Source organism: Spinacia oleracea, chromosome 2 (assembly GCF_020520425.1).
Source record: "Spinacia oleracea cultivar Varoflay chromosome 2, BTI_SOV_V1, whole genome shotgun sequence".
Classification (NCBI taxonomy): Eukaryota; Viridiplantae; Streptophyta; class Magnoliopsida; order Caryophyllales; family Amaranthaceae; genus Spinacia; species Spinacia oleracea.
In genome coordinates, this window is record NC_079488.1 from 48,209,852 (window position 1) to 48,234,047 (window position 24,196).

A 24,196-nucleotide genomic window follows, 5' to 3' on the forward strand; every position below is an offset into this window, starting at 1 on the left:
AATTTTGTACCTTCCATGGGTAATTGGATGGAGATGGAGGAACCTACATCAGCATCCGCCCCCTGTTAGTAATAATCATGTGGGCCTACATGTATGACCGTATGTGTATAAAAGCTATCTTAAATTTAACCCATAAAAGTGATCGGTTTTATATATAAGTATATTGGGCTTATAGGGTTTTTTTATATATCGGTATGGCCTAATATGTGTAGAGACTCATTTCTCTATCTCTTATTTTATGATGGGATTAATAGGAGATATGGAAGACTTTATATATACGGGGATGTAGCAAAGTGGCCCCTGGGCTTCTATTAAACGTGCAATTTACCCCCATTTCTTTCATTTGTAGCAAATTGACCCTAGATTTTTTTTTTATGTGCAATTGGACCCTGATTTTTTTATATGACTTTTAAAATCTTTTTATTTCATTTTTTAAAGTAGTTAAAATACTTTTAAGATGTATAATTTTATAAAATTACAAAATACCGTATAAATTACTGTATTAAGTATTTAATACATTTACTCTTGTAACATTACATTCTCTATAAGTTTACATCGGATATCAACTATATTGACTATTCCATATTTCCACCTCCATTGAACCACCACCCAGGAACCCACCATAGTTTTAACTCTAAAATCAGTATTTGTTGTAGAGAAGAAAGAGAGAACTCCAACCTGCGAACCCGGAGCAACACGGAAAACCTTATGTCGGACCGATGTATCGAAGAAAACCTTATGTCGGCTTCATCATCAAGTTCTACCATTTTTATGCTCATCAAATCCACTGTCAAAACTTCACCAAAGTTACGGATCTCGGCTCAAAATTGTGTCAATTTGAGGTATATTTTGTTTCTTATTTTTTCATGTTAATTTTAATTGATTATTTTGGTGCTTAGTTCTGGAATTTCTGTTTTTGTTTATTAGAAATGAGGCTTATGAGAAGGAATGATTGGTTTATTAGAAGGGAGTAGATTGGTTTTGTTGGACCTAGGATTAGTTTACCCATCAATTTTTACTTAAGATTTACCAATTAATGAATTGGGTTACAAAAGCAGGGTGTGGAAATGCAAATCAAGTTTTTCCGCCATGGAAATGCAAATACGGGGATATAATAATAAACTACTCTAGTATTGCTGTAAATGGACCTTTTCAAAAAAAAAGGAGAAGCCTGTAGTAATTAAGAACCAAAGAGAAATGATGTCTTAGCTTAAATTAATGTTCCCAAATTAAAATCCAAATTAAAGTATGCCAAAATCCCAATTTAAGTATGCTAAAATCCAAAATAAAGTATGCTAAAACTTGTTCACATATTAGCAAAACTAAATGATGCCTTAGCTTAAGCAATCCTTTGTGGGCATGTCTTGTATTTATGACCAGGTTCTTTGCAATTAGAGCAAAATTGCTTTCCACTTTTGGGGATTCTATATGGATGTTTTTTACTCTTAGCTTCACCATATGATATCTTCCTCTTATTTGGTGGCCTCCCATGCTTCACTCTAGCATCACTTGGCAAAATTGGACCTCCTTCAACTTTCTTCCACATATGTTGTCCATTCACGGGCTCTAGAGGGAATGAGTATGCAGTTTGATAAGTATCTTTGTGATACCAAATCCCCGCATAGCTTTCTGGATTCTCAATTTTCGCACATATTTCCGTTGTTGCATGTAGACACGGGTAACCATTCACATCCCAATATCTACAAGCACATTTCCTTTGATCAAGTCTGACAGCATATGATAGGTTGCTATTATGAATGTGTTGTACCTCATACACATTTGTATTAGCTTCAATTGCCCTCCAATTCCTTGTACCTTGCCTAAAATTATTCAATTTAGCTCGAATTCTAGGGGTGACAATGCCATTGCATTTAGCAGCTTCTGCCTTCTTATCGACCATCCTGCACATCACTTGTCTTCTTATTTCTTCTAACATTGTCAAAATTGGTTTTTCTCTAGCTTCTGAAATCCACGAGTTGAATGTTTCTGCCATATTGTTGCAAGTAACATCAGTAGAGGCCCAAGTGTTGTAATAGCATCGACAAAAAAATTTCACATTTCTTGCACACATCTCCGTATAAGCTTTTCCGCTTTGTGTTCTTAATTCTTGCATAACGTCGAGAAATGTTTTCTCATTATATGCTTTTACAGCTCTCCAGAACAATTTATGTAATGGAGCTCCCTTGATAATCTTTATCCAATTTGTAAAGATGTGTCTCGCACATAGCCTATGTGCAACATTAGGGAGCAATTGAGCTATGACAGGCATCAACCCCTAATTAAAAAAAAAAAAAAAAAAAAAAATCAACCAGTTAGTTATCATAAATGGCTCTTCTATTTAGTTTAACGTGTAAAATATAAACGTAAATACCTTTTGTTGATCAGATAATAGAGTCCATCCTTTTCCGTCTTGCATTTCTAAATCATCTATAAGATGTCTAATAAACCAAGACCAACTTTCTTTAGATTCAGATTCCACAATTGCCCATGCTACAGGAAACATTTGATTATTTGCATCTCTACCTGTGGCACCTAGTATCTCACCTTTACATAACCTTTCAAGAACGCTCCATCTAGTCCCAACACTTTCCTACATCCATGTAAGAAACCTTTTCTCAAAGCTGCAAAGTTGATATAAATCATGTGAAATTGAGGAATAGGTTTTGAAATGTGAGGTTTTAAGGCAAGGAATAAGCTAGTCCCCTTATTAGAACTCTTCAATTCATATATGTAAGCTCTTAAAGACTCGTATTGTCTCTCTACTACCTTGCTACATGCAAACAAAGCATACTTTTTTGCCCTAGCAGCTTGCCATCTATTAATTTTCACACCATAGATTTCTTCTACATCCTTAATGAAAAGTTTCAGTTTCCAAGTTGGGTGTTTAAGGAGTTTTTCTTGATACTCCTCTCCAAGGAAGTTGGTATGAACCCATTTGTTTTTCATAGTAGGCGTACAATTGTGTACATCCTTGAGAAAAGTATTTGTAGACATCCATATGCTTTCATGTACCTCGCACTAAGCTTCCAACGACACCCATCAGAGTAGAACTTGCACTTTACGAGTACCCTATTAGGTTCATTGTGACAATAATTCCAAGATGTGTGTGTTTGACAACTATAATAGATAAGTGCTTTTCTTAATACACTTGCATCTTGGAACAATTGTCCCAACTCTATTTGAACTAGCCCAAAAGGGGTACTAGGATCATATAGTGGCCATTCACATTTTTTAAAAACTTCTGGATCTTCCTCCTCATCACTAAGGTTAAGTGGACCTTCATCCTCGGAATCTCTTTCATAACATTGTCCTTCCGAATCATGGTTTCCAAGAAAATCATCTTCATCTTCATCCCAATAGTCATCCCTAGCCTTAGACTTTTGTTTTTCTCTACTTTCCCAGACCCCTCTATTGTGATCATCACTCGAAACCTTTTCCAAATCCTTTGTAGTTCTTTTTCTTCCAGATTTATATCTTTTATTAACCCACTCCTTTTTCTTATTTTTTACATCAATAAACTCTTCATCAATACTTGTTGCCTCTACGTCGTCAATTACCACTTCAATGTCACTCAAATATGCCTCCTCAAATCTATTGTCATTTATGTTTCCTTCCTCCACTTCTCCATTCAATGTGACAACTTCTACTGGTATGCTGATATTTGTCATGTCCAATTCTCTTCTGTAATCAAATATTACATTAACATCGTACAAAATATTTCCATTGTCATCTTCTACACAAGAATGAAATAGGTACAGTTGAATGACTCCATGTGTAACCGCTTCGACACGAAGTTCCTCGATTGTTTCATCGTCCCATACAATTTGTAGACCTCTTCCCTTTAGGAGAAAGAAGGTATCCACATAAGCACCGCAATAACCTAAGCTTTTAAACATCCCTTCAAGATTATTCGGAGTAAAATTGTTGATATTTAATGTTCCCTCGACACAAGAGCCTCCCACATATTCTATACCCTCCTCTACATCATCCTTGAATTCTATTTTTCCTCCGTGAAAACACTTAAAATCCACAATGTTTGCAGCTTTGGTACCTATCACCATAAATAAATGTATATAAACTTATTAGAATGCATGTTATTCTATTAGTTGTCAAATACAAGTATTAGGTGTATTAGTGTAATACTGTAAATTTATGTTGTTTAATCCAACAAAAGGTTATAGCCATATGGTTTTAGCTCTACCAATTTTAACACCCGGCAATAAACTCTTCATCACTACTTTACTACATCCTCGATTTTAATACCTCTATGGTAATTAATATAGGATCAATTTGCTTATCTATTGACAAAATACCATCGAGTACTTAGATTTGTTGTATATTTGTACCTATTATCGTAGAAGCACCTGCTATTTCATATGTTTATATGGTGGTATTAGTATAACACAATAAGCTAGCATGGAGATCTATCAAATATTTTAGGTAATGGTTTTACAGTTTTTTTTTTTGTCAAAATTGATATTGATAAGAAAAAAAAAGATTTGTACAATTTTTTTAATGGTTGTTTGTCGTTTAAACCCTAATATTGAAAATTTGCAGGTGTGAGCAATAAACAATAAAGGGGTACATACAAAAAATAGATTACATACCTGGCGTAGAAGACGACATTGAAGGAAGATGGAGAAGGTTGTGGAGGGGACTATGAACAGAAGCATAAATGATGGAGAGAAGGAGATGAATATGGAGGCAAACTCCAGAGAAAATGAACGTCATTTTTTTAAGCCTTTTGATATAGTAGTGTATTAAGATATTCTTTTGTGTATTTTAAGCGTATAAAGGAAAATATTTTTGTGTATTTTTTGCGTATATATAGAAAAATTAATACTTGTTTCAATTATTGGTATTTTAAATTCCCAAAATAGGATTTAAATTTCTGTAAAAGATAGCATTGGTTTAAATTGCACATTTATAAAGGTTTAGGGGTCAAATTGCTACAATTACAAGAAATGGGGTTTAATTGCACGTGTGATAGAAGTGAGGGGTTAAATTAATTTGCTGCATTGCCGTTTATATATATATATATATATATATATATATATATATATATATATATATATATATATATATATATATATATATATATATATAGGTGTAACACCCCGACAATTCTCCCTTTTCTAAAATAACCTTTTTAATATAAAACGTAGAGAATTATCAAGGCATTATCGCCCGTGTGTAAACGCATAGGCTTATTCAGAATTTTGCAGCGAAAAACATAAAACTAACTTTGAATTCATAAATAGTCAACTACGTAATTAACTCCAAAACCAACCAACGAAATTAAAATCAATGTAACTAATTCAACATGTTTTAAAGTCCAATTAAACAAACCAAAGTCAACTTAGCAAATCAAAACTAAACTACAAGCTCTCCAATCCCGAACCCAATGATGCATCCTCTTCACACCTGTAGATAGACGATGCTTATTGATCCTTAGAGACTGCTCACCAAAATGGGTCATCACGGGATCAATAAGGCATAGCCATGATCAACACACACAAACAAAGCACGTAATCAGCAAAGCTGAGTACTACATACTATATCAATGAATAAATATTCCTATCATGATACTAATAAAGCATAAGTAAGGACAACCAAAACATGTTAACTTGAAGACCACACTTGACTATACTAGACCAGACTGGACTAGACAGGACTAGACTTTTATAACATTAATATTATTTTAAATGGAATAGTCAATGGACCGAGTTGTCCAACCAGAAGTCTTCACTAAGGAAGAACAGGTACGGGCGCGACTCCGTAACCTCAGTGAGCTGCGATATCAAGTAACTTTTAAGAACACGGTGATCAATCCGGTCCCAGATTAGGCCATGGGCTACCAGCATGACCCCAACTCCTGTTTGTTTGTCACTTCAGACGTTCACAGTCTAAAGCTATTGCTATTCAGTTTCACTTTACATGATTTACCAATTAATACTTTGTTATGACTCATCATTCACATAAATCACGTAATCAACAAGTATTCACAATGGTTTTTATCTTGGAATTAAGTAAGCGATCACAAAATTATCAATCAAGAACTCATTCCAATTAATTCAACCTTTCCTTTAACAATGGTTAACCAACTTTATATAGGTGTAAAGTATCAACTTACTAAACAAGGTCCTCTGCCCTCATAAAGTAGTGAAATCCTAAAAGGGAACAACGATCCATCGATCTAAACCAATATATAAAATAATATAAAGTTTCCCACCGACATGCTTGCATCAATCATCCATGCTAACATGTTATAATTCTCATAATAAAATTCTATGCTCAACGAAGTCATCCAACGACATTGAATATGAAATTCTAACATAAACAAGTTCATAAATATATACAACATGGTTTCCACAATAGCACACATCCACAAACACACAGGTATGTACGTACCTTGTGTAAACAAAATGATAGGCCACTTTAACGATTTCAAAAGTCACCTACAGAGAATTCTCCGCCTAAAACAACCAATATAGATTCATATCAATTCACATTGAATTTTCAGCAACATTAGGGTGCTTCAAACCCTTCCTAAACATAATTTGAACATTCCCCAATGTCAACACTTAGCTACTAAACCTCCTAGCACAGTGATTAATACACTAATGATCACCAATTATCATAAACTTCAAACATGCCCTTTACAAATTTCCACCAATATAAGGTGATTTAAAACTACTCCAAAATATATTCAACGTACTTAAAATCATAAAAATCATAACTTTAACAATTCATAAACATCATACTATGATTTTCTAACTATTAAAACCTTAAAAATTCATGATTTAATAATTTAAAACCCTTATTTAACAAAATTAATAAATCTGAAAATTAAATAATTCATTATGCAAAATATGAAATCTGATTTCTATACTTACATAATTAATACCATAAATTTAAAGCATGAAAACATTAATTAAATTATTTAAAAAAAATTAAAGCATTAAATAGTTTTAGTGTTAAAGAAATAACCAAAAGAGGAAGAGTAAGGGCGCCGGCCGGAGGAGGGACGGCGGCGGCAGTGATGGTCGTCGCGGGGCTGGGCGACGCGGCTGGTGCTTGTGGTCGCGGATGGTCGCAGTTGCTGTGGTAGCAAGAAACGAAGAGGATGGGGGGTTGATGGTTGGGCAGCGAAGCAGCGACGCTGCAGGTGGCGACGCAGCGTGGAGGGAAAAGCGAAGGTGGTTGGTGGTTCTCGGTGGTGGATGTACGAGAACAGGAGCCACTATTAAGGGGAGAGGAGGATAGATAAACGAAAAAGAGAAAAAAAGAACAAGAGAAGGAGGAGGAGAGATACCTGACGGTGGAGGAGGAGAACACCGGTGGTCAGGTGGTTGACGGCGGTGGCGGCTGAAAGTAGCGGTGGTCTGGCGTGGATGGCTGGACGGAGGCGAAGGAGAGTCTTGAGAGTTCACGTGAATGTTGAATCAGAGTTGAGGGTTTTGCTGTTTTGTTTTCACGTGAAGTGAAGGAGAAAGTTTAGATGTTTTACGTGGAATTGAAATATGGGTAGGGAATTATGGGTTTACTTATTTTGGGCTTTGTCAACTTGGGATAGGATTAGAATTGAGTTTGTTTGAATCCAAAACCGGTTAGGATTGTTTTCCAAATTCAATTGTGTTTTCGTAATCCAAATTCTTTTCAACATAGAATTCTAAAATTATTTTAGATTGCATAAATCGTTAAAATATTTAAAAGGATATTTTGGTATTTACTACCTTTAAAATACACCACTTTTGTATTTACTACCTTATGAAATTTTTATTTTAAATTAATACCTTAAACTTCCAATTTTTTTTTATTTACTACCACTTTACAGTTTTCTCATTTTAAAATTAAGATATCTCTTTCGTTTCTTAATCGTTTAAAGTGATTCAAAGTTCATTATTTTCCTTTTTCTATAGGGATTTCATTGAGAACGTCATTTCAAAAAAAATCGTTTGATAATTCATAAATATTTTAAAATTTTACAAATAATATTTAATTTGTTTAAACTTTACGAAATGTTAAAAAGTCGGATCCCTATGGAGTCCTTACACATAAATGAGAAGAATGAGCTTTGAATCACTTAAAATGATTAAGAAACGAAAGAGATATCTCAATTTTAAAATGAGAAAACTGTAAAATGGTAGTGAATACAAAAAAAATGGAACTTTAAGGTAGTAATTTAAAATAAATTTTTCATAAGGTAGTAAATAAAAAAATGGTGTATTTTTAAGGTAGTAAATACCAAAAAATCCTATTTAAAATGTGATAAATCAAATATACATTAATTATATATTTATTTCTAAAATTCGTAAATTCTATTTAAATATAATAACTATACGTTATAATATATTAATAAAATTTATAAAATTACGGGGGATTACAATCTACCCCTCTTAAAAGAAGTTTCGTCCCGAAACTTGACACAAAAATTCACACATTTTTCAAAAGTTTTCAACTTATTCTTACTGGAGAAGTACTTGTGCCACTCATGTGCACTCTTTTGTCAACTTAAAGTTGCTTGTGTTACTCATGAACACATTTTTCTTGCATCAACATGTATAATTTGCTAAAATAAGCATAAAAATACCATTAAAATAGGTAAACAGCGCGAATTTCTATCGCATGCTACCCCCTTAAAGAAAACGAGTTACGCCCTCGTAAATCTCTCGGGGAATAACTTTCGATATTTCTCTTCAAGCAATTCTGTTCCCAATAAAATATTTTCACTAAGATCATTCCAGCAAATGGGACTTTTACACTTCTGTCCATACAATGCCTCAAAATGTGTAATCTTAATTCTCGCATGGTAACTATTGTTGTAAAAAATTCAATCAAATCTAGATGGTTTTCCCGACTACGTTACCTTTAAAGTCAACAGCACAGGCTCTCAACATATCTTCCATAGTCTGGTTAGTTCTCCCAGGCTGACTATCGGTTGCAGGTTTGAAGGTAGTACTCACTTTCAATGTTGTGCCCAAGATTCAGACTTCTATGGTCGATAAGGACCTTACATGTTGCCCCATAAAGGTAATGTCTCCAAATCTTCAAAGCGAACACAATACCAATTAGCTCTAGGTCATGGGTAGGGTAACTAGCCTCATAAGGTTTCAATTGACACGACAACAGGTGCGCAGGTCAAACGCTCTTTTAAAATCTGGAAAGCTTCCTCATATTTCTTACTCCACTCGAATTTCGATTCCTTTTTCATCAAGTTGGTCATTGGTTTTGCTCTCTTCGAAAAATCTTTCACAAATCTCCTATAATAACAAGCTACGCCTAAGAAACTTCAGATATCAAACACATTATCTGGAGTAGGCCACTCACTCACAGCTTGAATCTTAGTAGGATCTACAGAAACTCCTTCTTCTCAACTTTCCCTTTCTACGGAACCTCATTATGCCTTTCATGGATGTATAATTCTTGGGCTTAACTCTTAGCTCTTTTACCAATTCATATATTTCCCATCTTTTCAAGACAACAAATGATTTCTAACGATACTGGACCACTCGAATCTTCTCTTAAATTTATTCCCTTACGTAACGTAGTTTTCAATCAATTTAGTCCTTCACTTTTCCGTCAGTGTCACTTATACTCACATGACTTCAAGATTTGTATACTTCATTTACATAAAACTAGATTCTTTCTAAGCGTCTCCAATATAATCCTCAAGTGTTCGCCATGTTTTTCCTCGTTCTTTGAATAAATTAGGATATCATCAATAAATACAACAACGGACTTATTTAGGAATTCATTAAAATATCAAATCCATAAATACATATGGCAGGTGCATTGGTTAACCCAAAAGGTATTACTGTAAACCATAATGATCATATCGAGTCGTAAATGCAGTCTTAAGTATATCCTTATCAGCTATCCTCAATTGGTGATACGAACACACTTGCCCATTCAATTGATCAAATAGGCCATCTATCCTAGGCAAAGGATACTTTTCTTGATGGCTACCTTGTTTATCTTCCTAAAATCGATGCACAATCCCATACTCTTATCTTCCTCCTTAACAAACAACATAGGAGCTCTCCACGGTGATGCACTAGGCCTAATATACCCCTTAACGAAACTACTCTTGCAACTGTGTCTTAATTCGCTCATTTCAGGAGGTGCCATGCTATTGGGTGCTTTAGATATAGGTGTCGTTTCAGGATTTAACTCTATAGTGAACTCAAAGGTCTAGCAGGTGACATACTCGCAATTTCACTCGGAAACACATCAATGAATTTATTCACAATGGGAACATCCTCGATTTTCACTCCAACTTGTTTACTCACATCTAGCACACTACAGAAAATAGCTCTCACCCCTTCTTAATCGATTTCTTCACTTGCATTGCAGGAATGACCCCAAGGTACTTGGATTTTTCAAAATGTCTATATGAGGTCAACTTCCCAATAGGGTTCCTTAAAATTACTCTCTGAATTTCGCAGTCTATCTTAGCCTTGTAAAAACATAGCCAATCCATTCCCATAATTACATCTAGGCTTCCCAGATTAAACTTTATCAAATCAGAAAGAAAACGCAATCTTTTATCTTCAAAGACAAGTTCTTAAACAACTTGGTACACCTTATGGTTACACAAGTAGGTATACTAACAGGTAAATCAATCACCTCAAAATCTACTAAATTTAGACTCTTAACAACAGATGACGAAACAAAAGAATGAATTACCCCTGAATCAAACAACGTTTTAACTAGTTAATAGAAAAGTACCCTGAACTACGTCTGTAGAATGTTCATCTTCATTTCTAGTCATCACGAACAGTTTACCCGGAGCCTTAATGGTTGTTACTCTCATTGCCAGACATATTGTGGTTTCCCTGGTTAATTTGCGACCCTACAGGCTTCGAACTCTGATTTTCGGATTGGTTATACCCTGACTTCCCTTGGTTACCACTCCCATTGTTATTTTGTTCCTTTTTCTGCTTAGTGAAACACTCATACTCCCTTTTCCCCCTTTTCTGACAATAGTTGTAGGTCACTAATTCTCCCTTGTAGCTTCTACCAGGATGGTTGTTACTGCACATCTTACAGTGATACACTCGCTCAGATTGGTTCCTATTGTTGTGCCCCTGATTGTTCCTTCCTTGAAAATTTCCATTTCCATTCCCATTCCTATTCTCATTCATATTCCTCTTAAAATTCCCTTGGTTTTCCTCAGCATTAAACTCTTTTCTTTTCTTCCCAACAACATTTTTCTTGTCCCTTCTGGACTACGGGCCATAAATATGAGTAGCTCTCCCATACACAATATCTAAAGATGTAAAGGTTTCCCCACCTAATCCCAGCTGGATCTCATCGGTCAATTCTTGCTCAAACCTCTGAGCCTTTAGCTCCTCTGTGGCTACAACCTCGGGTGCAAACCTCGTCAGGGCTATAAATTTGCTATAATATTCAGCGATGGTCATATTCCCCATCCTAAGGTTTATGATTTCCTGTGCTTTTTGTTTTCTCATAAAAGGTAGGGTAAAACTTTCCCCTTAAGGCAATAACAAATGAATCCTAATTTAATCTCTCAGCAGCACTAAGCCTAGCTTTATTCTCTCTCCACCATAAATCAGCTTCATCTTTCAAGTACAGGACAACTTGACCCACCCTCATGTTCTCAAGAAAGTTCACAGCCCCAAACAATTTCTCAAACTCTCCAACCCAGTTCTCTAAAAAGGTAGGGTCAGCTTTTCCGCCAAGAGGCGAATAACAGCAGCTAGGTCATTATTGTTGGTCATCCTATAGCGCGACTTGAAAGTAATTTAATCTACTTTAGGTTTAAAACATCACTTAATAGTATCCTATACCACGTGATATCGCCTCAGCAGACAGAATTCACGTAAATCAAACAATCATTTACGAATATGCAACAATCATTTACAAATGTGCAACAATTATTCCAAGGTAATCTCCTCGATCATTCATGAACGATATTCACATAATGGAATTCAATTGGGGAACAATGAAATAAAAATTCAATCATCACGAATAATAAGGTAAAATAAAAGAAGAAAACATTCTCATTCGCGTCCCAAAATGAACTCTTAATCCTTTGGATAATCAATAATCTAACTTTTTTTTGGCAAGCAAGAGAGGGATTTTATATATTAACCACAAAACAGGGATACAACCTGGCTAAGGGTGAAGGAAGCAAACAGCAACCAAAACACACCAAAGCAAACTAATCAGACTACAAACAGTCTGGAACAACCAAAGAAAAAGGAACTCTACAAAGCAAAGAACCAATTCCTATCATGAAGCTTGACTTTCTCACTAATGATGTTAGTGATTCTCAATCTGACTTCCTGCTTAATCAGATTCACAGTATGATCAACAGAAGGGACAAGGTGATCCCAAACTGCACTATTCCTTGCTTTCCAGATATGGTAAGTGAGAGCAGCTATTGCAGTGTAGCTAACCTTTCTTCTGAAATCCCCTTTACAGTTCCTCTTAAGCCATCTAAGGAGAGTAATTAGGGAGTTACCCTGATGACTGACATTTATCCACTGCAAGATACAGGCCTTGCAGTCAGAGCTGAATCTACAACTATAGAACAAGTGCAAAGCAGTTTCCTCATGCATACCACAAATTGGACATAAGTTATCCAAGAAGACCCCCACAGTGAAAAGTCTAGCTTTTGTCTTTAATCTGTCCAACATAGAGAGCCATATGATGAACCTGTGTTTAGGCACAGAGAGTCTATTCCACACCTGTTTGTGCCAGTGCACTTTAGGATGGGCATCACAGAGATTAGAGTACATCTCCCTAATAGAGTATTTGCTTTTAGTCAACCATTCAGAAGAGAGCAGTTTTTCAGAACACTTGTTCTTCACCAAACACACTAGTCTAACAGCCCAACTTGCATAATTGGAAGCAATGAACTGAGACCAATCTCCTTCTTTCACATAAAGGGCATGAATCCATTTTACCCAAAGATTGTCCTGCTTCTGAGCTATAGACCAAGCTTGTTTGCAGATAGCAGCTTGGTTCCATAACACAATATTTCTGAAGCCTATCCCCCCACATTTCTTAGACTGGCATAGCTTATCCCATGCCATAGGACCAGGCCTGCTATCTTCATAGTTTCCAAACCACGGGAAGCTTCTACAAATGGCATTAATCTTTTTCAGAATGGACTTGGGGAAAATAAAGATTTGAGCCCAATAGACACAAATGCTCATAAGAACTGAATTCACCAACTGAACCCTACCAGCAAAGGAGAGATTCCTTGAGCTCCACACTTTTATTCTTGCAACCATTTTGTCAATCATAATGTCACATTCACTCCCCTTTAGCTTCCAAGGGCTGATTGGAACCCCTAGATATCTGAAAGGGAGGGATCCAGTAGGGAAACCAGACAAAGAACTAATAGCAGCCTTAGTGGCATCATTCAACCCACAATAGTAAATAGTGGACTTGGAGGGATTCACTGTTAGCCCAGTGGACTTAGAGAAGGTGTCAAAACCTTCTAGCATCAATTGAACCACCTTAGGATCACCTTTGCAGAACATGAGCAGATCATCTGCAAAGCAAAGGTGGTTCAGATGCAACAACTTGCATCTAGGGTGAAATCTGAAAAGAGGATGGCTTGTAACAACTTGCATAGCCCTAGAGAAATATTCCATGCATAGTGTGAAAAGAAGGGGAGAGAGAGGATCACCCTGCCTCAATCCTCTCTTAGGGTGCAGCAGAGGAGTAGGAACACCATTGATGAGGATGGAATACTGAGTGGTAGTGAGGCAGGTCATCACCAAATGAATGAAATGAGAAGGGAAACCCAACTCAGTCATAATTTCCTCTATGAACCCTCACTCAACAGTATCATAGGCTTTCTTTAGGTCCAGTTTCATTAAACAGCCAGCAGATTTTTGGCTATTTCTGTACATTTTCACAATATCTTGACAAACCAACACATTATGCAGAATAGACCTTCCTGAGATGAAAGCACCTTGATAATGTGATATGATATCAGCTAACACAGAGTTTAGCTTGCCACAGAGAAGCTTGGAAATAATCTAACTTTTATTCCTCCAAAGAGTGTTAATAACAATTTCTAAACCATAATAACGCACTTGTCCTCAAAATAAAATAAAGGTTCTATGATATAAACATAAACTATTGTTGGGCGAATTATGGAATTCTCAAATTGGAAACGAATACTTTAACTTCTATTGCTAACTCTATAAAGGTTTATTACATCCTTGAAAAGAATAAAAAATAACTCAAATTCTTATTGCTTTAACTTTACATTGGTGTAACTATGCTACTTATTCTTTAAAACATAAAATAACTAACTAACTATTACAACTTCAAATGTTTAAGGCATCTTTGCTATTTGTTCTTTCCTTGGAAACTTGTGGAGTGAAATCTAGATCTTCAATATTCGTCAAATTCTTCCTCCGAGTCTGAGTCTTCTTTCATGTCTTCATCTTGATGAGGCTCACTTGCCACCTCACCATCACCTACAGGCTCCACATCTGAATCACTAGAGATCTCAATGGTAGACTCATGGGCCTCTGGGTTAGGGTTTTCTGCATCAACCTCTACATTCTCATCCTCAACGGCTACATCATTTTCCTCTAGATCATTATTTACACCAACTCCCATAGGTTCTTCTATGAATGCGTCCCAAGCATGACTCCCTATGTCTTTACCCTCCTTGAAACCACTTTCTACTGCCTCAATAATGGTGGTCATAATCTCTGAGTCGTATCTCCACCTACCATTCTTAGTCCCATACTTGGCGAAATTTGGTGTTCCATCCTCAAAATGCATGTCTTTAAACCTATCTTTGAGCTCTAGGTATGGCATTTTGTTAGGCAAGCAATGAATAATAGTGGATGTTATGGTGTCTTCCCTCATTAAGATTGGTTGGTTTTGTATCTTAGCAAAATACTCACATCCAAACACAACTTTCTTCACAAAAAGACGTGCGGTCTCTTCATCGATCTTCTCAAGGGATCCTATGTTGGTGTACTTGGAAAGAAAAAATTTATTCCTGAAAGAGACAACTTAAGGTTTACTAACGATTTCCAAACCAAAGCATAATCAAATTTCAATAAAACAATAAGTTGGGTGGAATCAAACCATTTCTTTTACGCGCATTTAAATGCAACACTTAAATATTTAACACATGCACATAGCAATTAACTTCTTATGTTAGAATTAACGAATTAACTAGCTACTAATGCACATATAATTCTATCTTATATGCCCTTTCCTATACTACCCATCTCTCATAATATAATTAGAATAAATTAAAGCATTGAAGTAATTTAAATAATAAAATAAAACAAAGATAATAGTGAGAAAGGAAGAAAATAAAATAAAAGTAAAAGTTTAATTTATTTTTGTTTTTGTTACTTTTCTTCTTTTTTTTTTTTTTTTTTTTGACATATGCTAAAAGATATCAAGGAAAATTACAAAACGATAAAGAAGTAGAAGCCACCCCTGTTGCGAGTTCGTGTGCCTTTTGCACTTGATGACGATCCACTTTTTGAATGCTACACCAGTTGAATGTAGTACCCAAACGTAGTATTTCTTCCACTGTCCAAAGTAAGTGAACATCGATTGAAGCGCCGATCTGGAGCATTTCCACCAATCTTTGAGAATTTATGAGAATAGTAACGTTTTCGAGAGTAGCTTGTACACACCAACGGAGAGCCATAAGACATGCAACAACTTCAGTGTGCAAAGCGGATTCAGCAGTGCCAACACATGCTCCTCCTAAGATACCATCCACAGTAAGATTATCACATTCCCAATACCAACTCATTCCTGCTATTCGACTATTCTTATGCCAAGAACCATCCACTTGTATGACAGATATTGACCCTACCATACCTGAATCCGCAATTATTTTCCTGAAAAAACCTGGAGGGTAAATAGGATCCCTTTCTGGTGGATGGAGAAACCTCAAGGAAGAAGTATGAGTACACAAAATTCCTTGTTGTTTCAGTCCTTCTGTTATGATGCTGAGGACACCAGACACCCCCGCCTGAGTGCTCTTGAAAACTCGATTATTCCTTGAGATCCATAACGCCCACATAGTTGTAATAAAGTAAACAGTTCTTTGGCTGTTTTTCCCATCCTGGCATTGAAAGAGCCGGATATAGTAGAGAAACCAATCTATGAAAGATTGATCCTCATTGTGTTCTGAGTGGATAGTAAGTAACCCACTCCTCCAAACTTGTCTTGCTAGATCACAGAACCTGAATAAATGTTGTGAATCCTCATTACCATTCTGACAATAGTCGCAAGTAACCTCCAATTGAGTTCCTCGCCTTCCCAAATTCACTTTTGTAGCTATGCTATTATGGAGTAGTTTCCATAGAAAAAGCTTCCATTTTGGTAGAATCTTCAGAGCCCAAAGGATCTTAAAGAAATCTTGGTGTGGATGGTACGGGTTTTGACCATAATCCTCCATTGCTAACATTGCATAGGCCGTTTTAACCGTAAACTTCCCTGATTTATGAAATCTCCAATAGAGGAAATCAGCGGAATCACCTGCAGGAAGTTCCATTTCTACAATCTGACGAGCATCATCAAACTCAAAACACGAGTTAACCCTATCCAAATCCCATCCAGGCCCATTAGGAAGGATAAAATGATTAACTTTCCAATTCCTAGCATTCTGAAGGGTAACACTCGATTTAAAAACGGGAACTCTATCCTTCACCCATCTGTCCCTTCCTGCTACAACAGTTTTTCCATTACCAATTTTCCAGTCGCATCCTTGTAAAAGAAGGTTTGTTGCTCTACCTATTCCCCTCATACCCCAAGAAAACCTGTTCCCACTTATAGTTGAAGGAACCCCTTTTAGGGAAGACGGAAATTTCCTAAAAAAAGCCTTACCCAACAACGATTGTGGGTTTTTGATGACACACCATGCTTGCCTCATTAAAAGGGATTTATTCAAGGTAGCCATATTCCGCACTCCTAAACCTTCCAATCCCTTCGGTAGTTGGATAATTTTTCTATTAACCCAATGCATACCCGTATTCGGACCTTTGGCCCAGAAAAACCTTGCTAAAATCGAATCTATTTTATAAGAAATAGACAAAGGTATTTCCATACAACTAAGGACATGGGAAGCCATTGCAACCAGGACAAAATTGATAAGGATTAGTTTCTGGGTTTGGGATAGACAAACTGAATTCCAAGAACTTACCTTCGCCACCACCTTATCAACAATAGATTGAAAGTTTGTATGCCTTTTCCCCGTAAGATCAATAGGAACTCCTAAATGCGGTCCAAAGTTTTGAACCATCTGCATGTTCAAAATACTTCGAAAACCTTGTTGCTCCAGCTCAGGTGTATTAGGACTAAGTTTAAAATGAGACTTTTGTAAATTCAATTGTTGTCCCGAAATCCTGCAGAATCTATTAACGATGTTGGTGATATTGGAGCAGCTTCCCCTATCTGCCTTGAAAAATAGGAGCGCATCATCTGCAAAGAATATGTGTGAAATTTTTGGACTTCCCCTTGTGATGTTGATCCCTTGGAAGGAAAAAAGGTCACTTCCCATCTGCAGCATTCGAGAAAACATCTCCATGCAAAAGAGGAACAGGAAAGGGGACAATGGATCTTCTTGTCGAATGCCACACTTTGGCCGAAACTGATCTGAAGTACATCCATTGATAAGGACCTTATATGACACGGTAGAAATACACTGATGTATTAGATGAATCCAATGATTAGGAAACCCATAAGCCCGAAGAACTTTGAGGAGAAAAATCCAATAAACACGGTCATAGGCTTTACTCATGTCCATTTTAACCGGGGCCAAGTAACCCTTTCCTCTCTTCCTATGATTAATCTTGTCAATGAGCTCATGACTAAGGAGAACATTATCCGTCATAAATCTTCCAGAAATGAAGGCATGTTGTGATGGAGAAATGATGGCTGGAAGCACTAATTTCATTCTCAATACTAGACATTTAGAGGCGCACTTGTAAATAGTATTGCAAAGACTTATGGGCCTAAGATGTCCTACCTCCTCCGGCATTTCACATTTTGGAATCATAACTAGTAGCGAATGATTCCATTCTTTTAAGAGAAATCCCGTTGTCAAGAAGCTGTTCACTGCATCACAAACTGACTTCCCTACCTTCTCCCAATGAAGCTTAAAAAACCCCGTTGTATATCCATCCGGCCCTGGATATTTAGAACTATCCATTGCAAACATAGCCGTTTTAATATCGGTATATGAAAATGGTCTCTCAAGCATAGAAACGTTCCCTTGTGAAATTTGAGGCAAATCCAACTCCCTTAAAACCATGTCAAGTTCATCATCAGGAGGAAGATCTTGATCTGAAATAAAGACTTGCTTTAGTGATTGAACCACGAGATCCTGTACTTGGTCTTGGCCTTCAGTCCACTGCCCCGCATGATTTTTTAAGGTGAGGACTTCATTTTTCTTCTGTCTTGCCTTAACTCTTGAGTATAAGAGTTTAGTAGGAAGATCACCTTCCTTTACCCATCTCTCTTTTATTCTTTGTTTCCAGAATTTCACTTTAATAGCTGCAGTAGAATACGCTTCATCAACCTTTTCTATGTAAGTACCCCCTTGAGTTATAGTTTTCACCATTAAACCTGTTGTCGAGAGATTGTCATTTAGCTCCCTCCAATTGACTCCCCACAATTTCTTATTCCTCAGACACCATCCTCGAATTTTCAATCTAAGGAGAACTAGTTTCCTCGACAAAGTAAACATCGGTGAACCTTGACATGGTATTCTCCAAGTACGATCAATAAGATCACAAATTTCTGTGAATTCCAGGCACCAATTCTCTATTTGGTAGGGTCTATTTTTCCGAGTAGGTATTCCTTCAGTATCAAGGACAATTGCTGCATGGTCGGATGCAATGAAAGGTTGATTTGAAATTTTAGTATCGGGGAAGGACATAAACCAATCATTTGTCATATACCCTCTATCTAACCGCTCCAAAATTAGATGAGGCTCTTCTCTCTTGTTAGTCCAAGTAAACTTAGGACCCGAATAAGGAATATCCAATAGTTGACTACTAATTCTCCAATTAACAAAGTCATCCCATCCTTGTATTGTACTAGACCCACCTAATTTATCTGAAAAGAATTCAAGTTGATTGAAATCCCCTAAGACTAAGCATTTTGGGTAAGAATTAAGAATCTGCAACATTTGATCCCAAATTGGCTTCCTATCTTCTAAAAGAGGGGCACCATAAAAAAAAATTACATAGTAGCTACTTCCATTAGGTTCAACTATATTACATAGTACAAAGTTTGGAGATTTAAAAATACAAGTAATCCCAAAGTTTTTGTTACTTTTCATATAAGAATTAAAGTAGGTTAGAAAATGAATATTAATTCGAACAAAATAATTTTATTTTCCTAAAAAAATTCATACCCTTTTTCCTTATTTTTTTTTAAATTCCGAATAAATTAATATAAATTCAAAGAAAAGAAATTAATGAAATCGTACAAAGAGAAATTAAATTTTCATATAATTTTAAATAATTTCGAAGAAAAAGAAATTAACTAACACGAATAATTTAAAATAAATTCGAAGAAAAATAATAATTCAACCAATAAGAAAAATTCGAATGTATAAAATTTCAGATTTAGGCCAAATAAAAGAAATTCGGATTCTTTGGAAAATGAAAAAAAATATTTCAATCCATTTAATTTAATTATTTGGAGCTTAATTCAACGAATTACGTATTAAGTAAACAATTAGTTAGTTAGGCGCCTAAAATTTTAAAAAATAGACACGAAAAGTCAATAAAACCTATAGCTCAAAAATACCACTTTGTAACACCCCGAAAATTCTCCCTTTTCTATAATAACCTTTTTAATATAAAACGTAGAGAATTATAAAGGCATTATCTCCCGTGTGAAAACGTATCAGCTTATTCAGAATTTTGCAGCGGAAAACATAAAACTAACTTTGAATTTATAAATAGTCAACTACGGAATTAACTCCAATACCAACCAACAAAATTAAAATCAATGTAACTAATTCAACATGTTTTAAAGTCCAATTAAACAAACCAAAGTCAACTTAGGAAATCAAAACTAAACTACAAGCTCTCCAATCCCGAACCCAATGATGCATCATCTTCACACCTGTAGATAGACGATGCTTATTGATCCTTAGAGAATTCTCACCAAAATGGGTCATCACATGATCAATAAGGCATAGCCATGATCAACACACACAAACAAAGCACGTAATCAGCAAAGCTGAGTACTACATACTATATCAATGAATAAATATTCCTAGCATGATACTAATAAAGCATAAGTAAGGACAACCAAAACATGTTAACTTGAAGACCACACTTGACTAGACTAGACTTTTATAACATTAATATTATTTCAATTAAAATAGTCAATGAACCGAGTTGTCCAACCAGAAGTCTTCACTAAGGAAGACGAGGTACGGGCGCGACTCTGTAACCTTAGTGAGCTGCTATATCGAGGAACTTTTGAATAAAATAGAACACGGTGATCAATCCGGTCCCAGATTAGGCCATGGGCTACCAGCATGACCCCAACTCCTGTTTGTTTGTCACTTCAGACGTTCACAGTCTAAAGCTATTGCTATTCAGTTTCACTTTACATGATTTACCAATTAATACTTTGTTATGACTCATCATTCACATAAATCACGTAATCAACAAGTATTCACAATGGTTTTTATCTTGGAATTAAGTAAGCGATAAAAAAATTATCAATCAAGAACTCATTCCAATTAATTCAACCTTTCCTTTAACAATGGTTAACCAACTTTATATAGGTGTAAAGTATCAACTTACTAAACAAGGTCCTCGGCCCTCATAAAGTAGTGAAATGCTAAAAGGGAACAATGATCCATCGATCTAAACCAATATATAAAATAATATAAAGTTCTCAATCGACATGCTAGCTTGCATCAATCATCCATGCTAACATGTTATAATTCTCATAATAAAATTCTATGCTCAACGCATTCATCCAACGACATTGAATATCAAATTCCAACATACACTAGTACAAAAAAGGTATGTTGCTTCACCTTAAATGCATCGAACCTAAATATGCTTGAAGCATTAAGTTACATTTGTTTCGATACTACTTTGGGGACTGAAGCATTTGATAGATTTTTAAATTCTGCCAAGTATATTGCATCAGTCCTAATAGAGATCGACGCAATTAAACATGAAATAAATCCGCCAAAATATTTAAGATTTCCACCAAAAAGAAAACACTTCAGGCCTATTTATAAACGATGCAAAATGATCCTTGGATATTATGGGAGCCAGCTCCGCAAGGCCAACTTAAGTCGAACATAGGAAGGGTCGATTCATTTGATGCCAAAATCCAAGGCGTAATATACCAACACCCACGACCTGACGACCTGTACGGTTTGACCACTCCTTCCCCCAAAAAATAAAAATAAGAAAAATAAAACAATCGAAGAACCACCTCCATTACTCTCAACTTCTCTCCACTTCTCTCCACTTCTCCATCTCCACTGCGCACTACTCAATCTAGAAGAGTAAATCAGAAGAAAAAAACAACCAAAATATACTACCCACCTTAATTGTTGTCTTGCAAGATGTTGCATTCACATCGATCTCTTCTTCATTCAAAGTTCATCGGAACTGAAAGATTCAGTCAAAATTCATCGGAAATGAAAGGTTAGTTGCTCTACCGATTTAATTTTCTACAATTTATGAACTAATTAGTCAGAATTGAGTGGGGTTTCGTGTTTCAACTATTCCCACCAAATGTTTGTTTCAATGGCGAAGACACATCTGGTCTTGTTGCATTGAGGGGCGATTATTGAATTGAGTAGAATTGGTTTAGTTTTCAGATTAGCCAGAAAATTAAAAAGTTAATATAATAAAATTGAATTGTTTCAGCTGAGAAATACATGGGGGATAGCAGCCTAGATCTAAAATGGGTATTAAGGAGGAGATAGACAATGAACGTAGAATGACTGTGGTGGGTTCCATAAAACCGCTAACACCTAGTACATAATAGAAGTAGTTAAGTTTCTTAAGGATGAACTATTAATTACAAAAGACCATCTTTTTTCTACAAAATTCTTTTTGAAGCTTGTTACTGTGTAGTCATTAGATTATCATAAGCTCTCCATAGCACTGTCATAATTTCATACTAGGAAGTCTGAAATGTTTGTTATCTTATACGAAGTAGATTTCTGCAGCAAATTGGATTCAATGTCATTGTTTTGATCATTCACTATTTATCCTACAAGCGTATTATAATCATCAACTGAATCAGATTGAATTGGCTAATGATTGAGCAACAGTCTCTGAATGCTATAATGAAATCACCAAGCGTAGCTAGAAAGCGTCAACTAACTTAAAGAGTTACTTGAGAATATTTTTTCTGCATTGCATTAGCTAAGGTCTAAGGGTGTGATCCTCTGCTAGCTCTTATATTGTGTTTGTGCAAAATACTTACACTAAACAACTAACATGAAACCGCTAACACCTAGTAGAGTAACTCAGTAACTCACACCTGCTAGAAAAGCTAAGGATACTACCCTAAATTTTGTTGTATTGAACCCAAATAATGAAATAAAACAAGAACCTTTTGGTCACAAACCAAAAGGTTCTAGCAAACTATTAAGTATTTACTACTGGAGTACTATATAACTGGTACTCCCTCCATTTCTTTTTGATGTATCCATTTGGAATCTGGTGTGGTTTTTAAGAAAATTGGAATCTTGGTTTGTATGGGTATAAGTGTAATGATTGGGTGTAAGAGATTATAATAAATAAAGGAGTGAGAAAATAATAAAGAAATAAGGTAAGAGAGAGGAGTGATAATGATGGGTGATAAAGGAGGTGAGAGAGTGAGTATATGGGGAAGGGAAAAGAATTAAATATTATGGGTGGGGAAAATTAGGTGGGAATATGGGTAGAATCTTTAGGTATTTTGGTCATTAGATAGAAATGTATGGGTATTTTAGGATAAAATGTATGTCCAAAAATAGAATAGATTCTAAATGGATACAACAATATGAAACGCTTAAAATGGAAACGGATACAACAAAAAGAAACGGAGGGAGTAGAAACTATTGCGATTAAAGCGAAAATTAGAACAAACTTATCTGATTCGATGAACTGAACGAAGAACAATTGTTGCGTCGTGGACACCCACTGTCCTAAAAGACGATTCCGCGCTACCTCCCGGTGCAGTAGAACAGAATGCGGTCGCCCTCCAGGATTAGCGCAACTCCGACGTTGTGTGCACTCACAAAGCCGGATGGAGTCAGAACGTATGCCCAAAACCGAGAGCAATTTTGTGTGAGAGTAAGAATGTGTTTTCGTATTTTGTGTGTATGATTTTCTGTGAGAAGGGAACTGAAACTCTGATTTAAATAATTAGAAGGAAAGCATTGCAACAGACAAAAACGGCTGAGGGAATGAATGTTGCAACAGCCAAAAACGGTCAGAGACATTGAATGTAGTAACGGACGTAATTAATGGTAATTAATCCAACGGTTACGTAATCAATACAGATTCCCGTAACAATGACTTAAGCAAAACGGTCCAGTTACCAAAAAGAATAGGGTTGACCCACAAAACCCACCCCACGCCCGCGAACCGCATTCCCAAGTACCAAGTACCAAGTACCAAGTACCAAGTACCAAGTACCAAGTACCAAGTACCAAGTACCAAGGCCCAAGGCCCAAGGCCCAAGGCCCACGGCCCACGGCCCACGGCCCGCGGCCCGCGCCCGGCCCGGCGCGCGCGCGCGTGTGTGTGATGTGTCCACCCATACCATTCTCACACTTTCTTAAACAAGAGTTACACTCATTCCCCAATTAATAAACAAGAGGAATATGAAGAGTTTTTCCAATGTGGGACTCTTTGAATTTCACTCACCCTTTTTTTTTTCCTTTGTGTTTCCCAATGAGAATTTCCAACAATCCCCCACAGGTTCGAATATGCGGAAAAGAAAGAAAAGAAAGGAGAAGGATATTGGTTTTGGGCAAACAAAACAATTGAATAGGTGTCAATGTCTTTCGACTTGAATTAACACTTAGTGACATTTAAGCTATGATCTCTTTCCTACCAAGTGACTTTCGTATTGAACTTGATAGGGAGATAGAAACCCGTCACTTAAAGCACGCAACTGAATATGTATGACATTCTGACTCCGCGAATAAAGTGACGCCTTATACTGGCCATAC

General features: G+C 36.1%; 2 protein-coding genes across 2 annotated transcripts; both read right to left on the reverse strand.

The window, feature by feature from the left end:
* Nucleotides 1-1,339: 1,339 nt before the first annotated feature.
* Nucleotides 1,340-2,946, reverse strand: LOC130467402 (uncharacterized). Its single transcript, XM_056835904.1, has 3 exons — nt 2,767-2,946; nt 2,372-2,590; nt 1,340-2,275 (listed from the first exon to the last, which is right to left on the reverse strand). Exons 1-3 carry the CDS (start codon nt 2,944-2,946, stop codon nt 1,340-1,342), a joined length of 1,335 nt encoding a protein of 444 aa, XP_056691882.1.
* A 12,469-nt stretch (nt 2,947-15,415) lies between these two features.
* LOC130467403 (uncharacterized) lies at nt 15,416-19,165 on the reverse strand. The gene has a single exon (XM_056835905.1). It carries the CDS (start codon nt 19,163-19,165, stop codon nt 15,416-15,418), a length of 3,750 nt encoding a protein of 1,249 aa, XP_056691883.1.
* Nucleotides 19,166-24,196: the final 5,031 nt, after the last annotated feature.